Consider the following 27,610-nt stretch of genomic DNA (forward strand, 5'->3'; position numbering starts at 1 on the left):
CTAACCTGCAAAGTTTCTTTTTGAGCTTTGTACTTTTAGATGGAAATGTCGATGATATCCTTTGGAGGGTTCCTCATCTTTGTCAATCATGTAGTTATCATCCACATTGTCTCTAGAATTTTCTTTCAAAAACTGAAACATATAGAGAAAAAATGGAGGTCTTGAAAGTACTAAATTCATATTTTAAACACTTATTTCTCACCTTTCCATTTACATCCTGACATTTCCATCTCCATCAACAGACATTTATGAATCCTGATAAATTCATAAATATGCAAAGCACAACATCAAATAATACCTTTTACTTACATTATTTTTATTGACCTTGGCTTCACCCATGAGAGGTGAATGTTCTTATTTCTATTATAAAATAATGAAGCTGAGATTTAAAAGGGTTTCAAAATGTGGCAGAATAGGATTTGAACCTCAATTTATCTGATTCCAAAGACTCTATCATAATTATCACTTTGGGCTGCATCTAAACAAGCAAAATTCTTATCACCTTATTCACTAGAAGAGAGAGAGCCCTGGCCACAGAAACACCTTTAAAACTACTTTTTAAACTTCGCTAACAAGAGACTGACAAAATGGTTTTGTTTTCTTTTTCATATAGGTATATGGCCATTATTGATCCCTTGAAACCCAGACTGTCTGCCACAGCAACCAAGATTGTTATCGGCAGTATTTGGATTCTAGCATTCCTACTTGCCTTCCCTCAGTGTCTGTACTCCGAAATCAAAGTCATGCCGGGGCGTACTCTTTGCTATGTGCGATGGCCAGAAGGTCCCAAACAACATTTCACGTAAGTTAATCCTCTGTTATGGTTTTCAATTTAATTTATTGAATACTTAAAGAACTATAGGTTAGGAGCAACAGTTATACAAATAAGACATAGATATTTCCCTCGAAGTCTCACACATTATTTGAAAAAAGAGACATTAAAATATTATAATACAATGTGATATAGTCAATAAGTGGTGTAAATTATGAAGATTTATAATTGGAAAAATGTAATGATTTATATATTGAGCAGCTCTGGTGATTTTCCTGGAACAGGTGATGATATGTTCATTGGAGATGAAAGCAATATCCAAAAAAGGGTAGGGTTGTCATCGATTGAGGAAGGAGTGAGGATGGAGGAACTAAAGCCCAAATGTGTGGATTGTTCTTTTATGAACAACAAAAAATAATAAAATAAAAAGTAAATAAATAAACCCCAATCTTAAAAAAATAAAAAAGGAAGGCTGGCTGCAATGAAGGGGAGTCCTGGTAGTTTCTTTATTGTGTTCTTTTGTTCTAACATTAAAGAAACTTCTACACTAGGTTGAAAATAAAATAAGAATGTTATAATATATGATAGAATCTAGCAGTTCATACCTTGGACCCACCTTAAAAAAGGTGAAATACTGCCATTTGCAACAACTAGATGGATCTTGAGAATATCATGCTAAGCAAAATAACTCATACAGGAAAAAGTCAAGACCAATATGATTTAACTCATGTGTGGATATAAAACTGAAAGCAACAAATGGAAAAACAACACAAAGAAACAAACAAAAATTCATAGACACAGACAACAGTATGGTGGTTACCAGAGGGAAAGGAGGCGGGGTAAGGTAGTAAAGGGTAAAGGGAGTCAAATATACAGTCATGGAAGGAGATTTAATTTTGGGTGGTAAACACACAATGCAGTATACAGATGAGGTATTATGGAATTGTACACTTGAAGCTAATACAATTTTATGAAATAATATAACCTCAATAAATTTCATTTAAAAATTTCTCAAAAATAAATGCAAATAGAAAAATTGCAATTTATTTGCATTTTAATTATAATCATTTATATTTCATTTCAATACAATTCTTATCTAAATGTCCCCATTTTTCTCTTAAAAATAACAAATAATACAAATATAATGATCATCTTTTAAAGCAGTCATTTTATCAAAATTTGCTCCACCAAAAGTCCAGTTTTTAAGGAACATTAGATGTTTTTTATTGAAGGAAAAGCAAACAGCAGTTACTAAACTATTTTCTATCCATTATTATTAATAAATCTTAGTTGTATAATAAAATTAATAATAAAATTTCATTATTTGTTGACTAAATCACTTCCCCATGAAATTAAATAGATACTTTATAAAATATCAGGAAATGAAGAGACAAGGAGGTTTAATTCCCTTTATTAAAAAAAAAAAAAAAACAGGCATTGAGATTAGTATACCAAATCCTTGAATTACTGTAAAGGCTTACTAAAACAGTGGTAGCCACACAGAAGTTTATGCAAACTCTAATTGTGCTGTTGTATTATTGGTTACCTTCTATTCCTTCCTAACTGCCTCCTTATAATTTTTATTGAAAGCTATGAAATCCTACAGTTTACTTTGACAATTTATAATGTCATGACTTTGTAGTGACTGACATGTCTGTATATTATTTACCTAATTAATAATGCAATCAAGTGTGCCTGACTTTGGAAAAATATACATTAATGTCTTTATCTGATTTTTAAAATCACAGTCAAATAGCCTGTGAATTCAATGTGGCTCACAGTATCTGGTAACATTTTTTTTCATTTGGGTGAAAAACAATTTATTTCTAGTATAAATAAATGTCACAGAGATATGTAAAATAGCTGTACATAGGAGAAAATATCTGTCAGTTGATTAGTTTATTCTGCCCCTTCTCTTTTCCTCTGATGATAAATTTAATTAGGTTAGCTCAACAATTACCATGCAGAGAAAAGGCATTTATCCTGAATCTCTAGGCAAGGTGGGGCAGATGTAGTTTAAATGAACACTACAGCTCAGCTGTGGTTTTTGAGTATAATGTAAAGATTGACAAAGATCAACTGGGAGCATCTGGACGGCTGTAGGTGACAAAAGCACGGTATGTCAATGGCTTAGTGTAATAAAAACTTAGGAAAAATGTGGAAATATTCTTTGGCATTTTCAATCATGATTTAAAACAGTAGGAATTTGAAGTCCCTCTATTTCATCCCAATATGCTCTTCAGCATGTGTTTTGTGTGTGTGTGTGTTTCTTTCAGTTACCATATCATTGTCATCATACTGGTGTACTGTTTCCCATTGCTCGTCATGGGCATCACATACACCATCGTTGGAATCACTCTCTGGGGAGGAGAGATCCCAGGAGATACCTGTGACAAGTATCATGAGCAACTCAAGGCTAAAAGAAAGGTACTGTTCTGTATAATTTATAAAGCGTTTGTATAAATTGTGGCACATCAGAGAAGGAGAAAACCTACTTATGGCATTTTAACTCTGTATAATATAATTTGACACTTTGCTTCTACTTTTGTTTTCTTTCTTTTAATCTAATTTTTCTTTTACTTCCTTCTTGTCTTCTATAAGCCACTGATCACGTGCAAGATCAGTCTGTAATAGAATAGTCACTTCCCTACAGAAAGGCTTTTTATTACCTTCTTCAGTGTATTCTCAGTTGCTCCACATGAAACTTCTGAAATGTCACTTTAAGTGGAGTCCCAGTTGAATGTATTTCTGCAGTTCTAGCTACCTTTGTCCTTTATGGAAAAGAATGCCTCTGATGTACTGTATAATTTCCAGAAGCTTCTTTGATCCCAACAATAACATCTATCTTAATATGTGAAATAATTTCCTAATACCCATTTATCTATCCCTCCTTCCCCCCTTTCCTGACACTTAGCCCCTCTTTCTCCCCCCATCTGGTTTCTGCACAGCCATCCTGTATGTCTGACTAAAAGATAAGAGTTGTATTAATATGCTTCTACAACTTGTTGGGTGGCATTATAAAGCCTATTTCTGAACATTCACATTAAACAAGAAACCCTTTTAAATTATTATATAGACATTTTACTATGATTTTTCATTAAGGATTTTTCAAACTACCATTATGTGACTCAGTGAGTGAAATTTTTGATAAAAGAGTTAAAAACAATTGGGGTCATCTGTTCCATCTTCCTCTCTCTAATTGATGTGTACCTCATGCAAATCTAAGAGATTTTTCCATGGATAAGGCTTTCATATAATGCCAATTATTATTTATTCTATTTATGGTTCATTTATTTATATAGAACTACCAACTACATGGACACCACCTTTATAAAACACTCAACAATTTTAAAATCTCTTACCTACAAACACTCATTTAACAATAGTCAATCAGGTTTTTAAAATATAATGTAGAAAATGGACTCTTTTAATACTAATATGTTTTTCTTCTATTATTGACAAATAATGGTAGACAAGATTTATGTTTGCTTAACAATTTATCATGATCTCTAGTATTTGAAAACAAAAATTACATGTGATCTTTTCCACATCAATTTACTCATTTCAACCTCTAATATTTTTCTTTCAAAAAACGCCTTATAATTTTATTTCTAAACAACCAAGTTATGCTTTCAGTGCCTAAGAACCCTTAAACTAGGAGAACTTCAATAACTTGGTTGTCTTAAGTGAACAGTTTCTTTTTCTCTTCTGTAATTTTAGCACTCATTTTGTAACATCTTGTTTATATTAAAAGATATTCTTTGGGGGGATATTTTCTTATAGCTATGTTTTAGGCATCATTACATTAAATAACTGATGTGATGTTCTATGTATTTCAGAATAATCTCTGCCTATTACCAACTTCGTTTCCTGTCTTTTGTTTTTTATTGGTTTACACATCTTTTTCTTAACAGTTTTCCCCTGTTCCCTCCTAGACAAATTAAAATAAGTTCAGTAATTGTAGATTATAGTTCTTTTTCTTCATATACTGTAATATTTTTCTAGGAAAAAATAAAAATTTAACAAATTTTTTTTTATTTTTGCATTGAGTCCCAAGGGGAACAAAAACAAGAGGAAATATTTCTGCTTTTGCCTCTACACAACTGATGAAAGTAAGGCATAAATATTTCCTCCTGATTTCATTACTCTACAATTTTAAAGTATAAATATCAATATAAATTGAAAGTGTGACCCTTCTAGAATATTTCAAAAAAAGTAAGACATTTAAATTTTTCATTCTTCATGTCTTTCTCTCAGATTTTGTTCTAGATTGAAATAGTACAAAATGACATTTATGCTATGGACTTCTTATAATAAATTACCTTATCCTTACAGTTCTTTCAGTCACTTATTGGTATAAACATCAATTTCTTGAAAGGAACACTCAGTTTTTACAAAAATTTAATTTTTCAAAATTAGCTCTTTTCTTAATTTCTTTTTGATCTGAAATTAAAATATTGTTTGGTGTGGTTTGGAACAGATTTATTTCTGGTAATTATGCTATATTTATATTTTGACATGCCTACATAGGTCAAAGATTCAAATTCTACCCTGAATGAGTCATTTAATTATGTCCTGTCTCCTAGAAAATACATCTTTGAAATTACAGATTTGACTTCAGAGATAAAATAAGAGAGTATTGATTTCAATAGTGCTAATTTACTCTGACTGTTGGGAAAAACAACAACTCCATGAAAAATGCTGAGTTAGCCCCCTAGTAATAAAATAGTGAATGTTGACTGAGCTCCCAAATGCATTTGAACTACAATAAATAAAAATTTAAGTCAAGTCACTGAAAAGAGCTTTGCAACTATTGAGAAATATTGCTTTCATTTCTTTCTCTCGCAGTCTTTAGACATTGCCCTTAATTTCAAACCTTGTAGATAAAATACTTCGAAGGACAGCCAGTAGAAATAAATTACATGTTTAAGATATTCAGAACATAGCATGTCTAAAAAGTAAACTAATATGAAACTTTCAGATCATTAACCATCCCCACTTGATCCTTACATATGTTCTGCCTAAGTATATACTCAGTTTGAAAATAATACTAGTCATTCTAGCTAGCACTAAATATTAAAAAGACTAAATACTAGTTTTGAGAAATAAGTTAATATTTCTAGAAATATTATTATAAATATTAGACTTTTGAGCCCAAAAATCAATATTAAAAATCTGTAGTTCCATCCTAACTGGTTGTGGCTCAGTTGGGCATCGCCCCACAAAGTGAAATGTTGCCTGCTCTGTCCCCAGTCAGGGCACATACCTAGGTTGCAGATTCAGTCCTCGGTTGCAGCACATAAGAGAGGCAATCAATTGATGTTTCTCTTTCATATAGAAGTTTCTTTCTCTCTTTCCCTTCCCCTTTCTCTAAAAATAAATAAGGTCTTTGAAAATAAAATTTAATTTTTAAAAAATTTTGTAGTTCTAAATAGCTTACTAAGCTCTAGGAGACAATCTACAGGATCGACTAACATTTGAGTCACATATATAAAACTAGACTTTTAAAAATATGTTAGCAAGCACATTGATAAACTCTCATATCATGTATTTTATAATTTTAAAGCACTTTAAATATATCATAACACAACCAAAGATATCCTCAATTTCCAGCAAATATTATAGGTTTTAAAATCCTGTAAGTTATGCACCCATTAGTTTTAAATGTATATTTAAATATGTATATTGAATTAATAATGTCTCTTTAATATAACAAAGCAGTTAACTTAAGAATCCCTGTACTTTAAATAGAATACATTATTCAGATGGTAGCAAAATATAAAATATCAATTAACATCACACAATCTCCAAGGCATTGACTAAACACCCTTCTTAAGGAAATGCATACAGACTGCAATAGGATTGATTTAAAATGCATCTGCAGTTCAAAATGAATAGTAATGGAAAAAATACAATAAAGATTAAATTTAAAAATGCATCTACAGTTCAAAAATTCTAGATGATAGACCTTATCTGAACCTAAAATTTCATGAATTCTTTTCCTTATTGCTATCCTGGATTAAAATCAATTGCAGAGCAAGGAAGAAATAAGTAAACAGTGCTAGCAAATCTCATACTTAGGATGTTTTGGTAAAATAAATCAAATATGCTCCTTAATTTTTTCAGTCTTAACAATATCATCCTGTTTCCTTAAGCATCTAGAAGTAATAAACCAAAGATGTTGACTCATAAGCCATAGAATGCTTATTTGAGTTAAAACTTATCTATAACTAAACCCATGCGATGCAATTTAAATTCATACATTATGGAAACAAAAAGGATTTGCCATATATCTCTCCTAGCATTCTCCTAAATTAAGACTACTTTCTTGGCAACTTGGGTGAAAAAAAGTAGTTACATTCTCCTACAAATATATTAAATTTCTTGGCATATCTTTGAGTCTGTTGGCATCTTGGAATAACTATCTAGAACATAAATGCTAGAAGTCCAAGGATTAACCAAATGGGAGCTGGGCAGAAAACATAGCTAACAGGTAAATGATTAAATTATTTTTCCCTTTTTTAACTTTATTTTTGTTGTTGACACTATTACAGATGTCCCCATTCCTCCCCCTTTGCCCACTCTCACCCAGCCCCTGCCTCCCTTTCCCTCTGGTCATCACCATACTGCTATCTGTGTCTATGGGTTATGAGTGCATGTCCTTTGGCTAATCCTTTTACCTTCTTTCATTCAGTCTCCTCCTCTCCTCTGACAGCTGTCAGTCTGTTTCATGTATCTGTCCTTCTATTTCTATTTGTTTATTTTACTTATTAGATTCCACATACAAGTTAGATCATATGGTATTTAATCTCATTTGGCTTACTTCACTTAGCATAATAATCTATATAAAAATAAATTGTCTGGCCATGAGTTGTGAGCAGGCTTGGGTGCTGAGTGCAGAGCAGCCAGCACAGATAGTAGATCCCTGGCTAAAGGGGACACAGAGCTGCCTAGAGACTCTTGAGGAGAGACTAGAGATAGCAGCTCTGGGAAGAGAACTGAGGAAGTAGCCGCGGTGGGTGGGGGGGTTCCCAGCGCTGACCCTTCCCCCATTCCGTGGTCTCCATCTTCCTCAAGCAGGGAAAGTCCCAGAGAGGCAGAAGTGTGAAAGGAAACAATAGCCCTGCCCTCAGGAGGCTCTGCCCCAGCCAGGAGTTGCATGCAGGCCTGGGTGCTGAGTGCAGAGCGGCAGGCACAGAAAGTCGATCCCTGGCTGAAGGGGACACAGAGCTCTCTTGAGACACTTGAGGAGAGACTGGAGATCGAAGCATTGGGGAGAGAACTGAGGGAGTAGCCAGGGCGATATCGGTGCTCACTCTGCCCCCACTCCTCAGCTTCCATCTTGCTCAGACAGACCACTCCCCTGAGTGGCAGCAGCCTGTAAGGACACAATAGCCCCACCCTCAGGTGGCACTGCCCCGCCCTGTGGTGCCTAAGCCTGACAGATGAGGGCAGAGTGACTAGATTAACAATTGCAGGAGACAGACACAGACAGTACATTCCTGGAAGTCTCAAACAGACTTACCTCGAAGGTAAGATGAGGTCAACATCTGACATCATCAGAGGCAGACCTAGAAAGTAAAGGAAAAAATAGACCCACTACTACCATAGAAATTCACACCACAAAGTCAGGAAATCAAAACAGATCAATTTAGGAAGCAGAAGCAAAAAAGAAGAGTCTCACAAATAATGAGAAGGAAAAGAAACACCCTCCAAACTAAGGAAAAGGAGGAATCCCCACAGAGAGAACTAGATGGAATAGAGGCAAGTAAACTATCAGATATTGAATTCAAAACAATGGTTCTAAGGAAGCTCAATGAGCTCAGTGAGCTCAAAGAAAATTATGATAAACTATAGGGAAACTATGAGGAACTTTCTGCAAACTATATCAGCATGAAAAAGGACATAGAAACTATCAATAAGAGACAAGAGGAAATGAAAAATACAGTTTCTGAATTGAAGAACGCAGTAGAAGGAATCAAAAGCAAGCTGGATGATGTAGAGGATTAAATCAACAAGCTGGAATACAAGGTAGAAAAAAACTCCCCAAAGAGCAAGAAATGGAAAAGACTCAAAAAGAATGAAGAGGCATTTAGAGAAATACAGGACAACCTGAAACAAAATAATATCCATATAATAGGGATACCAGAATAAGATGAAGAGGAGCAAGGGATAGAGAACCTGTTTGAAAAAGTCATGATGGAAAACTTCCCTAATTGGAGGAGAAAAAAAGTCTCACAAGTCCACGAAGCACAGAGGGCCCCATTCAAGAGGAACCCAATGAGGCACACTCCAAGACATATCATCATTAAAATGGCAAATATCAAAGACAAAGAAAGAATCCTAAAGGCAGCAAGGGAGAAACAGGTAGTAACAGACAAGAGAGCCCTGATACGGCTAGCAGCTGACCTCTCAACAGAAACACTACAGCCAGAAGGAAATGGCAAGAAATATGCCAAGTAAGGAAAGGGAACGGCCTACAACCAAGACTGCTCTACCCAGAAAAGCTTTCAATTACAATGGAAGGTGAAAAAAGGAGTTTCCCAGACAAAAGAAGGTTAAAAGGATACATCTCCATCAAACCAGCACTCCAAGATATGCTAAAGGGACTGGTTTAAGAAAATGAAGACAAAGAGTGAGAAAAAGAGGAACACTGGTACAAACAGAAAAAATGAATAAGTACCTATCAATAATAACTCTCAATGTAAATGGACTAAATGCCCCAATCAAAAGACACAGGATAGCTGAATGGATAAGAAAACATGACCCACATATATGCTACCTACAAGAGACCCACCTCAGAACAAAGGAACTACACAGATTGAAAGAAAAGAGATGAAAAAAAATATTCCAAGCAAATGGACAGGAAAAAAGAGCAAGGGTAGCAATACTTATATCAGACGAAATAGATTTCAAAACAAAGGCCATAAAAAGAGACCCAGAAGGACACTTCATAATACACAAAGGAAGAATTCATCAAGAAGATATAAACAATGTAAACCTATATGCTCCCAACATAGGAGCACCCAAATATATAAGGAAAATCTTGGAGAACTTCAAGAAAGATATTGACAGCAACACACTGATAGCAGGGGATTATAACACCCCACTGTCAAAAATGGATAGATCTTCCAAACAAAACATCAACAAGGATGTTGTGGAACTGAATGATGCATTATATCAAATGGACTTAACAGACATATATAGACCCTTTCATCCCAAAGAAGCAAAATACACATTCTTTTCAAATGCACATGGAATATTTTCAAAGATAGACCACATGATAGGACACAAAACAAGCCTCCACAAATTCAGGAAAACTGAAATAATAACAAGCATTTTCTCAGACCACAATGGCTTGAAACTGGAAACCAACCTCAAGGAAAAACCTCAAAAACATTCAAACTCATGGAGACTGAATAGCACACTATTAAATAATAAATAGGTCAAGAATGAGATAAGAGAAGAAGTCAAAAAGTTTCTGGAAACAAATTAAAATGAGCACACAACAGTCCAAAACCTATGGGACACAGCAAAGGTAGTCCTGAGAGGGAAGTTCATAGCAACACAGGCCTACCTAAAAAAGATAGAAACATCTCAAATAAATTATCTAACCCTACAACTTCATGAACTGGAGAAACAACAACAAAGATATCCCAGAGTGAGTAGAAGGAAAGAAATAATCAAGATCAGAGCAGAATTGAATGGCATAAAGACTAAAAGAACAATTCAAAGGATCAACCAATTCAATGTCACACTGCGCCATGGCTATAGGGGTGCGCCACCACACGGGAGTGCCTCAGAGAGCACAGAGCTCCCTGAAACCTGACAGAAACTGGCTAGGGCCAGCTGAGGTAGGGGCAGGGCTCTGAAACCCAGAGAGCCCGTCCTGGGGTTGTCACAGATGAGGGGGAATAAACACAAAACGTCGCAAACACTTTGTTTGCCGGGAGAGCAGTCAGGGTACTTCCCTCCTACTGGAGAAGGTCATGGCACATCCTCCTAATGGGGAAGACCCCGTCACCCTTTGTTCCAAGGCTTTTATTGAAAAACTTATCAGTGATCTAGGTAACAGGAATACATACGTACACTCGTTACATTAATATGTTAAGTTTCAAAGAGAATAGATACCTTTAAGAAAACAAGTGACAGGCATTTACTGATTTACATGGGTCCAAGAGGAGACCATTCTAAACAAAAGAGAATGAAGATGGGGCAAGTGCCTTAATGATAAAGGGTAAGGGGTGTAAATAATGTGAAGGTACTTCGCAGCATGAGCTGACCAGAGATCTGAGGGAGGAACAGAGCACACTCTAAAGAATTTACTTTTAGGCCTGATTACCCTGGCAACTGCCAGGTCTAATTTAGGGCTGTTTTTCCTGCACTGTTTCAAGCCTGAGCCAGGTGTAGGGAGGGAACCACCAAGAGATGAGACTGCTTCTGGGCTGCAATGAGGACCCTGGCCATGTCCAAGCCAAGCCGAGAGGTGTGGGGGCCTTTTTGCCCCTTCTCCGTGTTCCTCAATTTCTTATCTGCTGCCGTTATCAGCCAATGCCTGTCTTAGGTTGCCCCTCCCCCAAGGGGTCTGACCTGTCCTTGGCATGGCCCATCACAAGGCAAAGCAGAGGGACAGGGGCTACACCCCTTCTTGGGGGAACAGGTCAAGTCACCTCAGGAGCCTGTTTCTCCAAGGCCTCCTGATTATTTCAGCCTTGGGGCCATCCAGCCTGCTGGCAGGGTTACAGCTCCTGAAACCAGGCCGTGCATTTCCCAACAATCCAGGAGCTGGTTCTTTGAAAAGATAAATAAAATCAACAAGCCTTTAAGCAGACTCATCAAGAAGAAAAGGGTGAGGCCCCAAATAAATAATGTCAGAAATGAAAGAGGAAAAATAACTACAGAAATACAAAGGATTGTATGAAAGTACTATGAGCAATTATATGCCAAGAAATGTGAAAATCTCAATGAAATGGACAAACTTCTAGAAAAGTATAACCTTCCAGCACTGAATGAAGAAGAAGCAGAAAGCCTGAACAGACCGATAACAGCTGGGGAAATTGAAGCAGTAATCAAGAAACTCCCAGCACACGAAAGCCCAGGGCCAGATGGTTTCACAGGATAATTTTACAAAACATTTAAGGAAGAGCTAACCCCTGTCCTTCTCAGACTATTACAAAAAGTCCAAGATGAGGGAAGACTCCCAAACTCTTTCTATGGGCCAGCATCATCCTAATCTCAAAACCAGGTAAAGACACAACAAAGAAAGAAAACTACAGGCCAACATCGTTGATGAATATAGGTGCTAAAATCCTCAACAAAATATTGGCAAACCGCATCCAGCAATACATTAGTAAGATCATCCACCATGATCAAGTAGGATTCATCCCAGGGATGCAAGGATGGTTCAATATACGCATATCAATAAATGTAATACCTCACATAAACAAAAGGAAAGACAAAAACCACATGATCATCTCGATAGACGAATAAAAAACATTTGATAAGGTACAGCATCCATTTATGATCAAAACACTCAGCAAATGGGAATAAAGAGGGTATACCTCAACGTAATAAAGGCCATATATGAAAAACTTACAGCCAACATCATACTCAACAGGCAAAAACTGAAAGCGTTCCCACTAAGATCGGGAACAACACAAGGATGTCCGCTTTCACCACTTCTTTTCAACATAGTATGGGAAGTCTTAGCCACAGCAATCAGACAAGAAAAAGAAATAAAAGGCATCCAAATTGGAAAGGAGGAAGTAAAACTATCATTGTTGACAGATAACATGATATTGTACATAGAAAACCCTGTAGATTCCACCAAAAATCTACTCAACCTAATAAGTGAATTTGGCAAAAAAAAAAGCAGGATACAAAGTCAATATTCAGAAATCAAAGGCATTTCTGTACACCAGCAATGAAATAGAAGAAGAAGAAATCAGAAAAAAAAATACCATTTGCTATAGCAACAAGAAAAATAAAGTACCTAGGAATAAATTTAACCAAGGAGGTAAAAGACCTGTAAGCAGAAAACTATACAATGCTGAAGAAAGAAATTAAGGAAGACACAAATAAATGGAAGCATATACCGTGTTCATGGATTGGAAGAATTAAAATCATCATAATGTCCATACTACCCAAAGCAATTTATAGATTCAACGCAATCCCTATTAAGATACCAATGACATATTTCATAGACATAGACGGACATTTCAAAAATTTATATGGAACCATAAACGACCCTGAATAGCCGCAGCCACTTTGAGAAAGAAACACAAAGTAGGAGGGATCACAATACTAGACATCAAACTATATTACGAGGCCACTATAATCAAAACAGTCTGGTACAAGCACAAGAACAGACACATAGATCAGTGGAACAGGATAGAAAGCCCAGAAATAAACTCATGTCTCTATGGTCAAGTAATATTTAACAAAGGGGACAGAAGCATAAATTGGAGTAAAAATAGCCTCTTCAACAAATGGCATTGGGAGAGCTGGACAGTTACATGCAAAAAATTGAAATTTGATAACCAGCTGACACCATACACAGAAAATAAACTCAAGATGGATAAAATACTTAAATATAAGTTGTGACACCCTAAAAGTCCTAGAGGAGAACATAGGCAGGAAACTCTCAGATATCCCACACAGCCATATTTTCACAGATATGTCCCCTAGAGCAAGGGATATAAAGGAAGAATAAACAAGTGGGACCTCATCAAAATAAGAAACTTCTGCAAGGCTAAAGAAAACATCAGCAAAATGAAAAGGGAACCAACCATATGGGAAAATATATTTGCCAATGATACATCAGATAGGGGTTTGATCTCCAAAATATACAGAAGAACTCACATGACTCCACTCCAAGAAGACAAACAATCCAATTGAAAAATAGGCAAAGGACCAGAGTAGGCAATTCTCCAAGGAAGAGATACAGAGGGCCCAGAGACATATGAAAGGATGCTCAATATCACTAGCCATCAGACAAATGCAAATTAAAACCACAATGAGATATCACTTCACATTGGTTAGAATGGCCATCATAAACAAATCAACAAACAACAGGTGCTGGTGAGGCTGTGGAGAAAAGGGAACCCTAGCACACTGTTGGTGGGAATGCAGACTGGTGCAGCCACTGTGGTAAACAGTTTGGAATTTCCTCAAAAAGCTAAAAATGGAACTGCCATTTGACCCAGTGATTCCACTGCTGGGATTATACCCTACGAATCCCAAAACGCCAATACAAAAGAACTTATGCACCCCAATGTTCATAGCAGCCCAATTTAAAATAACCAAGTGTTGAAAGCAGCCTAAGTGCCTATCAGTACATGAGTGGATCAAAAAGCTATGGTACCTTTACACAATGGAATACTATGCAGCAGAAAGAAAGAAAGAGCTACTACCCTTCACAACAGCATGGATGGAACTAGAGAACATTATGCTAAGTGAAATAAGCCAAGGGGAAAAAGACAAATACCATATGATCTCACCTATAAGTGAAACCTAACCAACAAAACAAACAAGGTAGGAAAACATGACCAGCAACATTGAAAGAAAAAAGAAACCAACAGAATCAAAAGGGAAGGAGGGAGGGGGGTCGGGGAAAGGGAAGGGAATGGTCAAGTCAAGGAACATCTATAAAGGACCCATGGACAAAGCTGAAGTGAAAAGTATAGAGGGAGGGAGGTGAGGGAGGGGGACAGGGGAACGTGGTGGCAGGAAGGTGAAGACAAATGTATTTGAACAATAAAAAATTAAATTAAATTAAATTTAAAAAACAAGGTATAGTTCCTATTCTAAAGTTGAAAGTCTTTTGTAAACTATTGAAAGTGCCAAATATCTGAAATAAAACTTTTTCTAAGCATAAATAAATAAACTAATTAATTAATTAATTAATTAATTAAATTGTGGCTAGACAGAGAATGAAAGCAATGAAAAGAGTTATATCAGATCAATTTCAATTCATTCATCAGAGGTTATTTATTAAGAGTTTCTATTGTGAAAGTACCATACACAAAATTTGTCTGATATCAGGAAGAATTTTCAGTCTTGTGATATCCTTATAGATGAGGTAAAGAAAAATGGACTAGTTGTAAACTGTATTAATATTGATTGTGGATATGTCATGTGTGCTGATGAGAATGATGTCAGTCTAGATGGAGCGTTTGAGGTACATGCTACAGATATTTTACCCCAGTATTTACTTGTTCAAATTTATCAATAATAGGAGTATGAATTATGTGGTAATGATAAATAATCTATAGAAAGAGAATACCAGAAGACTGAATTAGGAACTGAGAAGGCCAAGAGCCCAGTGCCACGTGCATGATATGTTTCATGTGCTGTAGAGTCTAGATCTCGTGACTGACTAGAAAGAATGGGTCTTGGATGTCAGGAATCTGTATTCTAGTTCTTGCCCTATCTAGGTGTGATCTTAGACACATCTCTTAAACTTTCTTAGGCCCTGTTTACTGAAAATCGTGGAAGTTTGAAGAAGGATCTTTTGGAATTAAAATTCTGTGCTTCTAATGCCCAATCCAATGCCTTTTACGTAGCAGACACTCTGTATTGATATTTCCTCTTTCTCCTGCCATTTTCTACCTTTTTCAATATGGAGAACCTAAAATTAAATGCAGAACTCATGTCCAGATATTTATATGTGACTCTCATTTTATTCCTCTTAGTTAAACAAGAATTCATATTTGAGATGGTTATAGATTTTATCATTACTTATAAGTCAAGATAAATTACATTAAGGATAAAGTCAATTATAAGGGGCCTAAAGTTACCTGTTCTTTTACTATATATTAGTTTAACAAGAAATATAAATGATAAATTTTCTGTGGCTATATTTACCAAAGTAACAATAGCAGCTCAAAGAAAAAGGGAATAAAAAATTGTTTTCAATTTTTCAGATTTAGCCTATAAATATATTCACTAAAACAAGGTGAATCAAGAATTATATTGATCTGAATTTTTTGCTTCACAGTTATCTTTTTAGCCATCCAGGTATAGAAAATAGATTAATAAAATATGTATACATTTATATAAAAGAGATCTCCTTATGCAGTATCAGCAGTGGTAAATGTTCAGAGTAATTGAGAATATGCTAAAATGCTTGCTTTTCAGAGGAACTAGAATTTTCCTATCTGACATATTCCACATAACCAATTTTTTTTATCTTCATGCACTTCACTTATTTTGTTGTAATAAAAAAATCTTGATATTATCCATATGTCTTAGATTTTAAATATTAATACATTATGTCAGTATACAAGCTTGTATACAATGCAATGTGATTTACTTATCTCTGTGCCCCTCCTCATTTCCATGCCTTTATGACAATTTCCACTTATTTCCATTCATCTTTCCCCAATAATGTATCATAATATAATTATTGTTTATATAATTAATCATAAAAACGCAAATCCCTTAAGATATTTTTTAAAATAAATATTTCATGTATTCTACTTTCTTTTAAAAGAATGTATTATTATCCAGGTGTAAAACCAAACTTTTAGTAGTAGACTTTCCAGGGAAATGAAAACCAAGAACCATAAAATATGTAAGTTTCTGTCATATATCACAATCTATCTCCTCAATAAAAAAAAATATTGTAAGCACTTTAATATAGTTTATGATTGTTTACCAGTTTTATATAGAAGTTTATGATTATTTACCAACTATCTTTATGCAGATATTTTGAGAAAAGTATGTATTTTTGCAGATAAATGAGTAAGGACACATCTACTTTTATATTTCTGAAATTATATAAATATTTTAACCCATCAAAATATGACAAAAATTCACCTAGTTGGGTCTTTGAAGTCCTCCTTTTCTTAAAGGAAAAGAACTAAATCAAAACAAAGTAAAAAAAAAATACCTGAGATTTATAATAAATCTTAATAATGTTACCTTGAAATACTTCTAACTAAAACACTGAAGCTTAAAGAAAACTAACAGCCATTTGCTCCCTCTCACGAACTTCTGCCCTACTTGGGGCTATACCTGCAATCAGGAGTGTCTCCTGCACCTGTGCTTTTCATTGACTGCAAATGCCATTTGCTTTAAGCCCTTTGATTAAATCTTCTCCAAGCATAACAGATTTCTGGCAGGAAAATGAAGCTTAGAATGTGAAACCTATAACAAGTACCACAATTCTCACTACTTCAGGACACATGTACACACAAACACACACACAAATAATATCAATTATTGTAGATTTTATAAAATTTCTAAAGAGATTAATAATTTCTAAATCATATAAAATAATTTCTTAGTTATTTTTATTTGTTTAATTATCACCAGTACAATTGAATTGTATTATATTATTTATTAACATATTCTGAGTTTAAAGCTTGTTGTGTATTAAACTAATGAAAATAGACAATGTTTTAAGGAAAAATTATTTTCCAGTACCAGCAATCAACTTAAAATTCATTTCCAGTACCAACAATAAACTTAAAAATTAATTCTTAAAAACTTTTTATTGGGCCTGGCTGTGTGGCTCAGTGGATTGAGTGCGGGCCTGAGAACCAAAGGGTCTCTAGTTTGATTCCCAGTCAGAGCACATATCTGAATTGCAGGCCAGGTCCCCAATGAGGAGCACACAAGAGGTAACCACACACTGATGTTTCTCTCCCTACCATCCCCTCTCTCCAAAAATAAATAAATAAAATCTTTTGAAAAAATTTTTTCATCAGGAAACTGGGACTACCTGTAATTACCAAAGTGAGACAATATCTATTCAGATATGTAAAAATGTGCAGTGATATAAAAATCTGTTTTTGATTATTAAAATTTAAATCAGCTTAATAGCTGTTTTATTTTAGTTCAAATAAGTTTTTTAACATAATAAAGCTCCTTTTAATACATGCTAGATAAAAACATTAAAATCTATACTGGATAAAAACAATACACAAAACCTCTTAATAAATTCTCTTTTAATATGATACCCTAAATTTTTAAGCACATGGATATTAATTCTTTTGCCACAACTAAAACAATTTCTACAATAATTACATTTTCATTGCCAAATATCAGTAGATAAATATAAATATAAATATAAATATAATTGGTTTTTGTATTTAGAGAAAATCTAGACTTGTTAAGCCAAAGGAGCATAACATTTTGTGTGTGCTGAGAGAGAGCGTTATCTTATTTGAATTACCAAGTTTCTCTGGATTCAGTCTTATCTGCAAAATGAGGAGAGTGAACCAGATTACCTCTAAATTTCTTGCAGTATACATAGCCATGATAGAGATTCATTAAATATTCATTCAATATTGAATGTGTACCAGGCGTTGTGTACAAGTGATTTTATTTAAGTCTTATATAGTCCTATAAAAGAGGACATATTTCAGGTCAGAAATATTAGTGCTCCAAGCTCATAGTAAATTTTCTAATGGGTTCTGTGCAGCTGATTGTTTGGGAGCCAAAGTTTTCCCTCATACCTTTGATCCCACATAAGTAACCAGTCACCCATATTATATTGTTGTCTACAAGTAACGTCTACAAGAGGGGTAAGGATGGGAAGACGTACACTTAAGCTCAGTTCAGCATGGCACTCCCTCCACTCAACATAAAATTCCTTCTTCTAATGTATGACTTCAGTTCCTATACTTCTTTCTGTCCAGTCTCAGACACCCCTCCACCTCCTTCTCCTACCCCAGCCCTATGTAGTTGGGGTATCAGGAGGAGGACTTTGTTCCCTTATCCCTTTTGAGCTCTTAGAGCTAGACTATTAACAAATTTGACACAACACAGATTAACAAGAGAAAAAAATTAATTCCATGTGTATGGAATTGCACATTATAATAACACAGGCCATATAAATAAGACACAAAATGAAAAAGAAATAGAAGACAGGAGGTATCCATTCTCTTTTGAGAGCAACAAAAATAGCTGCATGAATTGTCAGTTAGCAACTCTGCCTTTTTTAAAGGATTTTTCATTAACCTGTTATTAGCTGGGAGCCCACACTAGGGAAGAACAATGTTATCAGTGCTTTTCTTCATTGGTTGAAAATTTTATTCAAAATTAGAAGTAATAAAAATAGAAATAATGAAAAAATAGAAATAAAAACGGGCAGTTTTGGCAAAACGATTTTCCTCTGCTCTCTGACTTGGGTTCTCGGAGGTTGGGGGTGTGGAGATTCTCAGGAATGAACACTGAGAGGTGGGACTTCCTGAAGTCCCATGTGTATGGAAGACGATAAAATTGACACTCAAGGAGTGATCAAAATGAAGACATTGTATATTTCTTAACATGAAGAATCAATAATTTGTGAAGATTTGACAGGACAAAGAAGCTTAGGTTTGGTTGATCATTAGTGAGGAATATAAGCAAAAATGGGCTTGGGTAGTAAATTAGTGAAAAACTGGCAAGGTTTGTTGATACAGCATTCTTAGAGTTCAAAACTAGCTCAGAATCTGTGGTGGAAGAGTGTCTCAATTCTATAATCTTTTATAGCACAAAGTCTATATATTATTTTATACTCATGCTCTTGATAAATATGAATATAAAAATATAAGAATATAAGAATGCTCTCGGATAAATAAGAAAGGTATTACTGTACTTTGGAGATATTTAAGCAACAAAGTTGAAGCTAGAGAAGGTAAAGGTGAAAACAAGGGATTAATGTGAAAAACTTTTAAAGTAATCATCAGTGTGTGGTGACTGATTAGATATAAATACCGAAGAGAAGAAAAGAAAAATTCTGTTTAAAGACTCAATTACTGAGAGAATTAGGACACTATTGACAGGAAATAGGGAACCTGTGAGAAAATGAAGCAATTCTTATGAAGATAAATTCACTTTTGGAGAATACAGCAGGTGGACATGGCTTGTATGCGGCGGGAGGTATGTTCCAGCAGAGGGAGCGCTTACGTACGCTGATGAAGATGACAACTGATGTTATTACTGCAGGAAACACTTCACACTCCTGTAACCTGTGAACACGGCTTTATGTCAACCACTCCGTACTCTGATTAGAAATCTTCATAAGACCATTCTGTCACACCTTCTGAATGAGATAATAGTGAATATAACTACACGATCTACTGGGTGCTGTCAGCCCTAATTCCTCTGCTCACCTCTCAGTGTTCTTTCCTGGGAATCTCCACTCCCTCAACCTCCGAGAACCCAAGTCAGAGAGCAGAGAAAAATCCTTTTGCCAAAACTGCCCGTTTTTATTTCTATTTTTTCATTATTTCTATTTTTATTACTTCTAATTTTGAATAACTAATTTTCAACCAATGAAGAAAAGCACTGATAACATTGTTCTTCCCTAGTGTGGGCTCCCAGCTAATAACAGGTTAATGAAAAATCCTTTAAAAAAGGCAGAGTTGCTAACTGACAATTCATGCAGCTATTTTTGTTGCTCTCAAAAGAGAATGGATACCTCCTGTCTTCTATTTCTTTTTCATTTTGTGTCTTATTTATATGGCCTGTGTTATAATAATGTGTAGTCTCTTAGCTTCTAACCATTTGTCAGCAGGAGACGCATTTGTAGCTGTTTATTTAGCATCATGATTGATCGGTGCTGAGTCATAATACTTTTTCCAGTTTCTATTTTGAAAGGCCCCATTTGTTCAAAAAGAGCTAACTTGGGGAAATCTGTAGTCAAGAAATAAGGCAAATATAATTAACCTAAACCCTAAGACAATGAACTTTAAAAAAAAAAACCACCAGTTTTTTTAAATGATTCAACTACAAACAGAAATTATCTCATTTAAATTCATAGTAAATAAGCTACCATGGATCTCTGTTACTTTATTCACTTAGAAACAAGTGGCGAGTTAGATTAGAAAATCTGGGTGTATTTTTCTTCAGGTGCCCAATGTTTCTTTGTTAATTAATTATCTTTAATTATAATAAGACCATATGCCTAAGCATTGTTAGTCACATGTGTTATCTTATTTAGTAGCTTTAACACTCTGTGGTATTATTGTACTTTTCTTACTAATGATGTAACCAAGGCTTAGAGAGTTTGACTTGCTTGACATTATGTTTCAAGTAAGTAGAGGAATCTCATTTGGCTCCCAAGCTAACATTGAAGTCAAAGAAATAAGCTATTGTCTTTTTATACCCTTTTATATAGCTAAAGTGCAGTACAGATAATGTCAGTAAAAAAGGTAAAAAAAAAAAGAGGGGAACTAGCTTATAATATCGGCATTCTAACACTTTTTTGCTTTTTCTACAGTGTATACTCAATACATAAATTTTAAGAAAATAAGTTAGAAACTAAATCCCTCTAATTCTAGTGTTCACATAATTCACAGTGCATCTCACCCCTTTCAATGATCTATGAATAATCCATTCATAATGGGATAATTGATTTTTACATTTTTATTTAGTGCTAAAAAGTACTAGTACAGAATCTCTTATCTAGAAACAGATCAGTCTTTGTTCTTAAATGTATTCTTTTCTTTGTTCATGAGCTTTTAGTGCAGCTTTTAGAAAAGGTTTTTGTTTAGAATATATTTCAGTGTTCCCCATTTATCTGGTAAAGTAATTTGCCACAAACATTTTGTCTCTTCCTTGTCCTAAGACTCGTGCCCAATTCTACATGTTAGCCATATTCTCCTATTTTATTTTGCTTGAGTAGTTTTTAAGGTAAACTTAAATAATTTTAACTAAGCTATGTGTGAATACAGGAAGTGTTTACTTATGTACACAATGATATATTGTCTAATAGTCACTTTCAATTCTTCAGTTTAAAGTTAAATTTTATTGAATAATAAGTTGAAGTTCTGTTAGAGTACACAAACAAAAAATAAAGTAAATTAGATTAAGTTAAATGTCTATAAGAAATGTGGGGCATTGTATCACAAGTAAATTATTGATTCTATTGTAGAATACTGAGCAAGAAATGTGCTTTACTCATCATTGTGTCCTCAGTGCCTAGCACAATGCCTTCTGGGTGAATGGATGAATAATAGATGGATGTATGGAAAAATCAGTAAATGGATGTAAGAATAAGGTTTTATGAATCAGCCACCTTCTCATTGTATGCATGGGAAATGTGCAGTTATGTGATATGACTTATTAAAAGTCAAAAGTCATTGATAGAGAGAACTGCTTCTGGAATTAAGCCTCCCGAGTTCTGACCTAGCACTCTGCCCCTCATCCCGGCACACACAGCCAGGGCTATAGTCTGAATCTTCAGGTCAAAGCGAGTGTCTTCGGGAGCATGTTAATAATCTCAGGACTAAAAACAGGGTTTGCCTATTGCTGAATTAATTAAACTGTTCTCAAAAGTTTTCTTTATTTCATTACATAAAAATATTTCTTCACCCAGCCACAAGAAAGATATATAATGTTATCCTTATTATATAGATTTTTGATATATCATTCAGTAAACAAAAAAATTCTGGTAAGAGTTCATCTTATGCTATATTATGCATACTCCTTATAAAATTCCAAATTTACTTAACATTAAATTATGCTGGAAAAAAAATGCCTTCTTTCTTTCATAGAAGAAAAAAACTACTTCAGTGTTATGCAGGACAAACTGCATTTGCATTAAATATAAACTGCCTGGCCATATATAGCAGATAACCAGATGACAGCATCTAGTATACTCCATAGTATTCACAGGATACTCTTAGACTTAAGTGTTGCAAACCTCCATGGCATATTTACTAGCCTAATATGTATTTCCACAAACCTCCTATTTTGCCCTAGGCCCTTAGCTGGTAATATCTGTTATAAATGATTTTCCTAAAAACAAAAATTCTTTTCAAAAACCCAAAGAATACCCAAAGGACAGGATTTTCTTTCTCAGGGTCCCTTTGGCTGACAGCTAGAACACAGGGATTGACACAGTCAAGGGCTCTCTCTGCTAGAAGTAACCAGTACAATGTGCCAGACTGTTAGCCATTTCAGCTACAGGAGCCACTGTGTGAATTGCAATGTGTAAGTATATGGCTTTCCATGGTTAAGTAACAGAATACAATTATCAGTGTATTTTACACCTGCCACATGTGATTTACAAGTGGATGAGGTGATGAGGTGGGGGGAAGGTGGAAAGGAGAATCTATTAGTTTGTTAGAGATGCCATAACAAAGTACCACAGACTAAGTGTCTCCAAAAGAGAAATGTATCTTCCCGCGGTTCTGGAGGACAGAAGATCAAAGTGTCAGCAGAGTTGGTTTCTTCAAGGTCTCTTTCCATAGCTTTTAGATGGCCGCCTTCTTCCAGTGTCTTCCTGTGGTCTTCTCCGTGTTTGTCTGCATCCTAATCTCATCTTCTTATTAGGACACTGATCTTATTAAATTAAGGCCCACCCATATGACCTCACTGTAACTGAATTAGCTCCTTAAAGACCTATCTGCAGATACAGTCACATTCTGAAATATTTGAGGGCTAGGACTTTAACATACGAATTTTAGGGAGACACAATTCAGCTTATAACAAAATCATTATTTAAGATTTTTAAACGGATCCTTCTGATTAAGTCATCTCATGAATTCTGGTAACTTCTGGCACTGAGGAGGATTTTTGGTCTGTTTTGAAGATACAAGTTCCCTGGCAAGTGTGAGTGCTACTAATCAAGGGACTAGGGCAGAGCTTCTCTCCACTTCATTCCAACAGCGCATCTTCTAGCTGAAAGAAAATTGAGGAAACTACTCCTCGGTTTGTTTGACTTTAATATTTTCCTTCTTTTTCTCATCCCTAGTTGGCAGTTATTATTAAGCCCTTTTCACTTTACTTTCTACTCTACCTCTTTCTTCATCCCTGTCTTAAAGGAAACAGTTTCTGTTAAAATTATTTCACCTCTCCACTTTTACATAATCTTTGCAACAATGGACAATGAATATGGTTTAAAGTGCCTGGCCTGGCACCTGCCTCCCCCAGCATAATGCTGATAAGTACCTCTTCCTTCTTTGGGTTTTTATGCTAGCTGGTTCCCAGAATCTCCTGTTTTGGTTTATCGTTATTTGTATGACCAAGATTTTATTTTATTTTAAAGGAATTTTATTTATTTATTTTTAGAGAGAAGGGAAAGGAGGGAGAAAGAAAGTGAGAGAAACATCAAAGTGAGAGAGAAATATCTATGGGTTGCCTCTCTTACACACCCCTCTGGCAACCCAACCCACAACCAAGGCATGTGCCCTGATCTGGAATTGAACCGGTGACCTTTCGCTTTGTGGGACAAAGCCAAACCAACTGTGCTACACCAGTCAGGGCTATGTGACCAAGATTTTAGTTAATTTCATGTATATCACTGTTTTTTATTTGTGTGTGTCTTGAATGAAAATGTGAATTTTACTAAGGATTTTTTACATAAGTTCAAAGGGAGAATTTGTTTCTCTGAGCACAAAACCTCTTTGGCATCTCTTATCAAGTCAGCTCCCAGGCAGTGGTACGTGCGTGCCTCTCCCACCTCATCTCCTTCTCCACCTTTCCAGCTAGCTGCCCTCTCCTTGATACATTTCTCTGCTCTGGAAAGACCATTCACCCACAATTTTTAAAGACAAATTTAGCACCGTTCCTACAATTCAAACTGTAGGACTGTTCTTACAATTCAAATAATTCCAAACTTGCAAATCCCTGTCTACATCCATTATCTTCCTCAGCAAACAAAACATCTTTCATATTCTCAGTTTCACTTTCTTTCAAGTCGAGAGAACTTATAAATAGAAAAATAGCGTTGCTGTTTTCTGTCACACTATGTTGCACAAGCCCTTTGTGTATGTGATTCTAATTACTTGCTCTAAGTTTTTTCAGATGTCTTTCTGCTACGATTTTCACAATTACTTCATTTCTGAAAAAATTTCAGAGACTATGCTCTCCTACTTCGCTTAGGGAGTAGATTCCAAAAGGACTGTGAGTCTTTGTATTTCTATACACTTTGCTCAGTATATTTACAAATGTATGGATTTTTCAAACCATTTGTCATTCTCACAAACCTGTCTTTCATCTTTTTATTTGGAAATATTCAGAACTGGGAAAATAATACATTGTGAATACTTCCTACCTTTTCATTCTCAGGTATTATCCTCAGATTATTTCTGCCTCATTATTTTGTCATTCTTCAACATGATCTGGCAGCATTTTACAAATCTCTGAAATAGAAATTTCTAAATCCTTTTGCCACAGCCCACTAAGCCCAGATGAGAATGATTGTCACTGACACCTTAAGGAAACACAGACATGCTTCTCATATTAAATCTGTAAAAGAAAAGAGCACCTGAAAGGTCTGAAAATGATGAACAGAAGAGTAGTTGCATACCAAAGGGAATAGAAACTCCAATATTAACTGGAATAAAACAGCAAATCCTTCAAATGCTACCATCCTGATTAAAAGCAGAAAATCAAGTAGGAAATCATAATTCCTTTCATGTACATCGGTTCACTGAAAATTGAAAACTGATTATTAATGGCCATCAACTTAGATGCCACAGTTAAGAGAGAGTGTTTTATTTATTTTATTTTGTTTTAAGATTTTATTCATTTATTATTAGAGAGAGGGGAAGGGAGGAGAGAGGGGGAGAAACATCAATGGGTTGTCTCTTACACATGCCCCATCTGGACACCAGCCCGCAACCCTGGCAGGTGCCCTGACTGGGAACCGAACTGCAACCTTTTTCTTTGTGGGATGATGCCCAACCAATTAAGTTGTACTAGTCAGAGCTAGAGTGATTCATTTTAAAACATAGTTTCATGGAAAACTAGAAGGCACTGTTTCATTCACTTGACTGAGAATACAAACAAGGTCTCTACCATCACAGCATCAGTCTACCTTCAGGCCACAATATTTCACAAGGCATCTCCAGGAAGACTTCATTGCCAGACTGCAGACTTTTTACTAGGAAATACTGTACAGTGAGCTCTGACTGCAGTGCTTTGAGCAAATAAGTCAGCTTTTAAAGATCATCTGTAATATATTGAATAAGAATACCCTATACCTTACACTGAGTTTCCATTGCTCTCCCATCTTCCTATAAGACATCTTAGAACTTAGGCAGCTTTGAACAAATGATTCGATCATGGACATTTTTACCCATATCTTCCTCAAGTCTCATAGCTGGGAATTGAACCTCAACCTTTCTGTTTACAGGAAGACGCTCCAACTAACTGAGCCATACCTGCCGGGGCTGTTCAGTTCACTTTTTACTAAATAAGTTTCACATTGCTAATATTCTAGTTACAAAACTGAAATGAATATCAAAAACAGAACATTGACTTTTTTTTCTTCTTATGGTAATCATCTTAATAGTCTTTTTCTATAGTAAAGCTTTTCAAGGAATACCTGTTATTTTATAGAAATAAGCTGCATTGGAGAAGTGACAAAGTCATTGAGACTATTAAGTAATTAATCCTGTTATTTTTTTTAAGCTGTAATAGAAACCACAGATTTGATACCACCACCACCCCCTCTCATCGATCTCTATCACATGCACACACTCACATTCACACAGACAGCAGGGCCTATGAGGAAAAAATAGCTGATCTTAAAACTCTTGTTTGCACACCTTCTGTCACAGAACTTGACTTATTTATGTGGCTTTCCAGTACCCAATCTTCATTTTACTCATCATCCTCAGCCTACCACCATAGTCTCCCTTTGCCTTTGCAAAGGTACATTTATAAACTTTAGATCACGGTGCCAATCATTTAAAATATTCTTATAAGTTAATCAGATTTTGGGAATGAAGTAAAAGAGAATATATCAGCATGTCCTGAGCATTAATGAGCCTGGCATTCACCTCACATGTAATCCTCCCAATCCTCTTCATGGTAAGCATTCTTGTCACTTCTTTACTAATAAAATCATTGATGCTCAGAGAGATTTAGTGATTTTCTCAAGGTTACATAGCTATTTACAGAAAGGGCCTAGATTTAAATCAAAGTCTTTGAGTCTAGTGCCCTCGACAGTGCAGTACACTATTGTGCAATGAAGACTTGAAGGTTTGTTTATAACAGTTCCATAAAGTCATATGCCCAAACATACAGTGATCAGTCATGTGATAAGTCATTTAAATTCTTTGCTTCAACACTAAACAGAACAAAGTTAATAAAACCTATATTTTAAAATATCAGGGAAAGAGTTCTTCTCAGCAACTCTCTAAATAAATTGTGTATCTTATGTCTCTCCAAATTTGGAAATCATTTTTCCATGATCACACAGTGAATTATGATACATGTGTGAAACACATACACACACACATTAACATCAAAAGAAAAACATCTACTTTCTGGAAAATATCAATACATAATAACTCAAATGGAAAGTCTAGAAAATAATAGAACTAAACACATTCATACAGAAGAATTTGATATTATATCTCACATTCACTCTTGTGGAGAACTAATTTGTGTTTCCCCAAAATTCATATGTTGAAGTTCTAACCTCTAATATGACTGTATTTGAAGACAAGGCCTATACAGATATAATTAAAGTTAAATTTGGTCATAAGAATGGGGCCCTGATCCAACAGGAAAAAAGGGACACCAGAGAGCTCATTCACTCCTCCCCACAAGCACACAAAAATAGGTCACGTGAGCACACAGCAAGGTAGTGGCTACCTACAAATCAGGAAGTGTAACCTCACCAGAAACCATCCTTACTAACACCCTGATCTAGGACTTCCAGCCTCCAGAACTGTGAGAAAATAAATATCTGTTATTTAAGCCACCACTCTATATGTTGTTAACAGCAGCCTGAGCAAGACAGTTTTTATATTTTTAGCTAATAAAACACAATTATAGTTTTGACTGTTTTCCCCAGATGTTTAAAAGTTATTTTAAATAATCTTTATCACAATGCTATAAGATTAGTCTCATTTTACATATGAGAAAGCTGAGGCTTAAACCGATTAA

The 27,610-nt window shown here is 35.2% G+C and overlaps 1 protein-coding gene across 1 annotated transcript in view; it reads left to right on the forward strand.

Moving 5' to 3' along the window:
- Positions 1 to 27,610, forward strand: part of TACR3 (tachykinin receptor 3) — a 66,658-nt gene that overhangs the window by 20,014 nt on the left and 19,034 nt on the right. The window contains exons 2-3 of the mRNA XM_054591829.1: positions 614 to 802; positions 3,049 to 3,199. Coding sequence (XP_054447804.1) covers positions 614 to 802; positions 3,049 to 3,199 — 340 coding nt within the window. The remainder of the gene's footprint in view (positions 1 to 613; positions 803 to 3,048; positions 3,200 to 27,610) is intronic.

The sequence above is a fragment of the Pteronotus mesoamericanus genome, unplaced genomic scaffold (genome assembly GCF_021234165.1).
Source record: "Pteronotus mesoamericanus isolate MK-2021 breed Mesoamerican mustached bat unplaced genomic scaffold, CSHL_Meso_final scaffold_232, whole genome shotgun sequence".
NCBI classification, from domain to species: domain Eukaryota; kingdom Metazoa; phylum Chordata; class Mammalia; order Chiroptera; family Mormoopidae; genus Pteronotus; species Pteronotus mesoamericanus.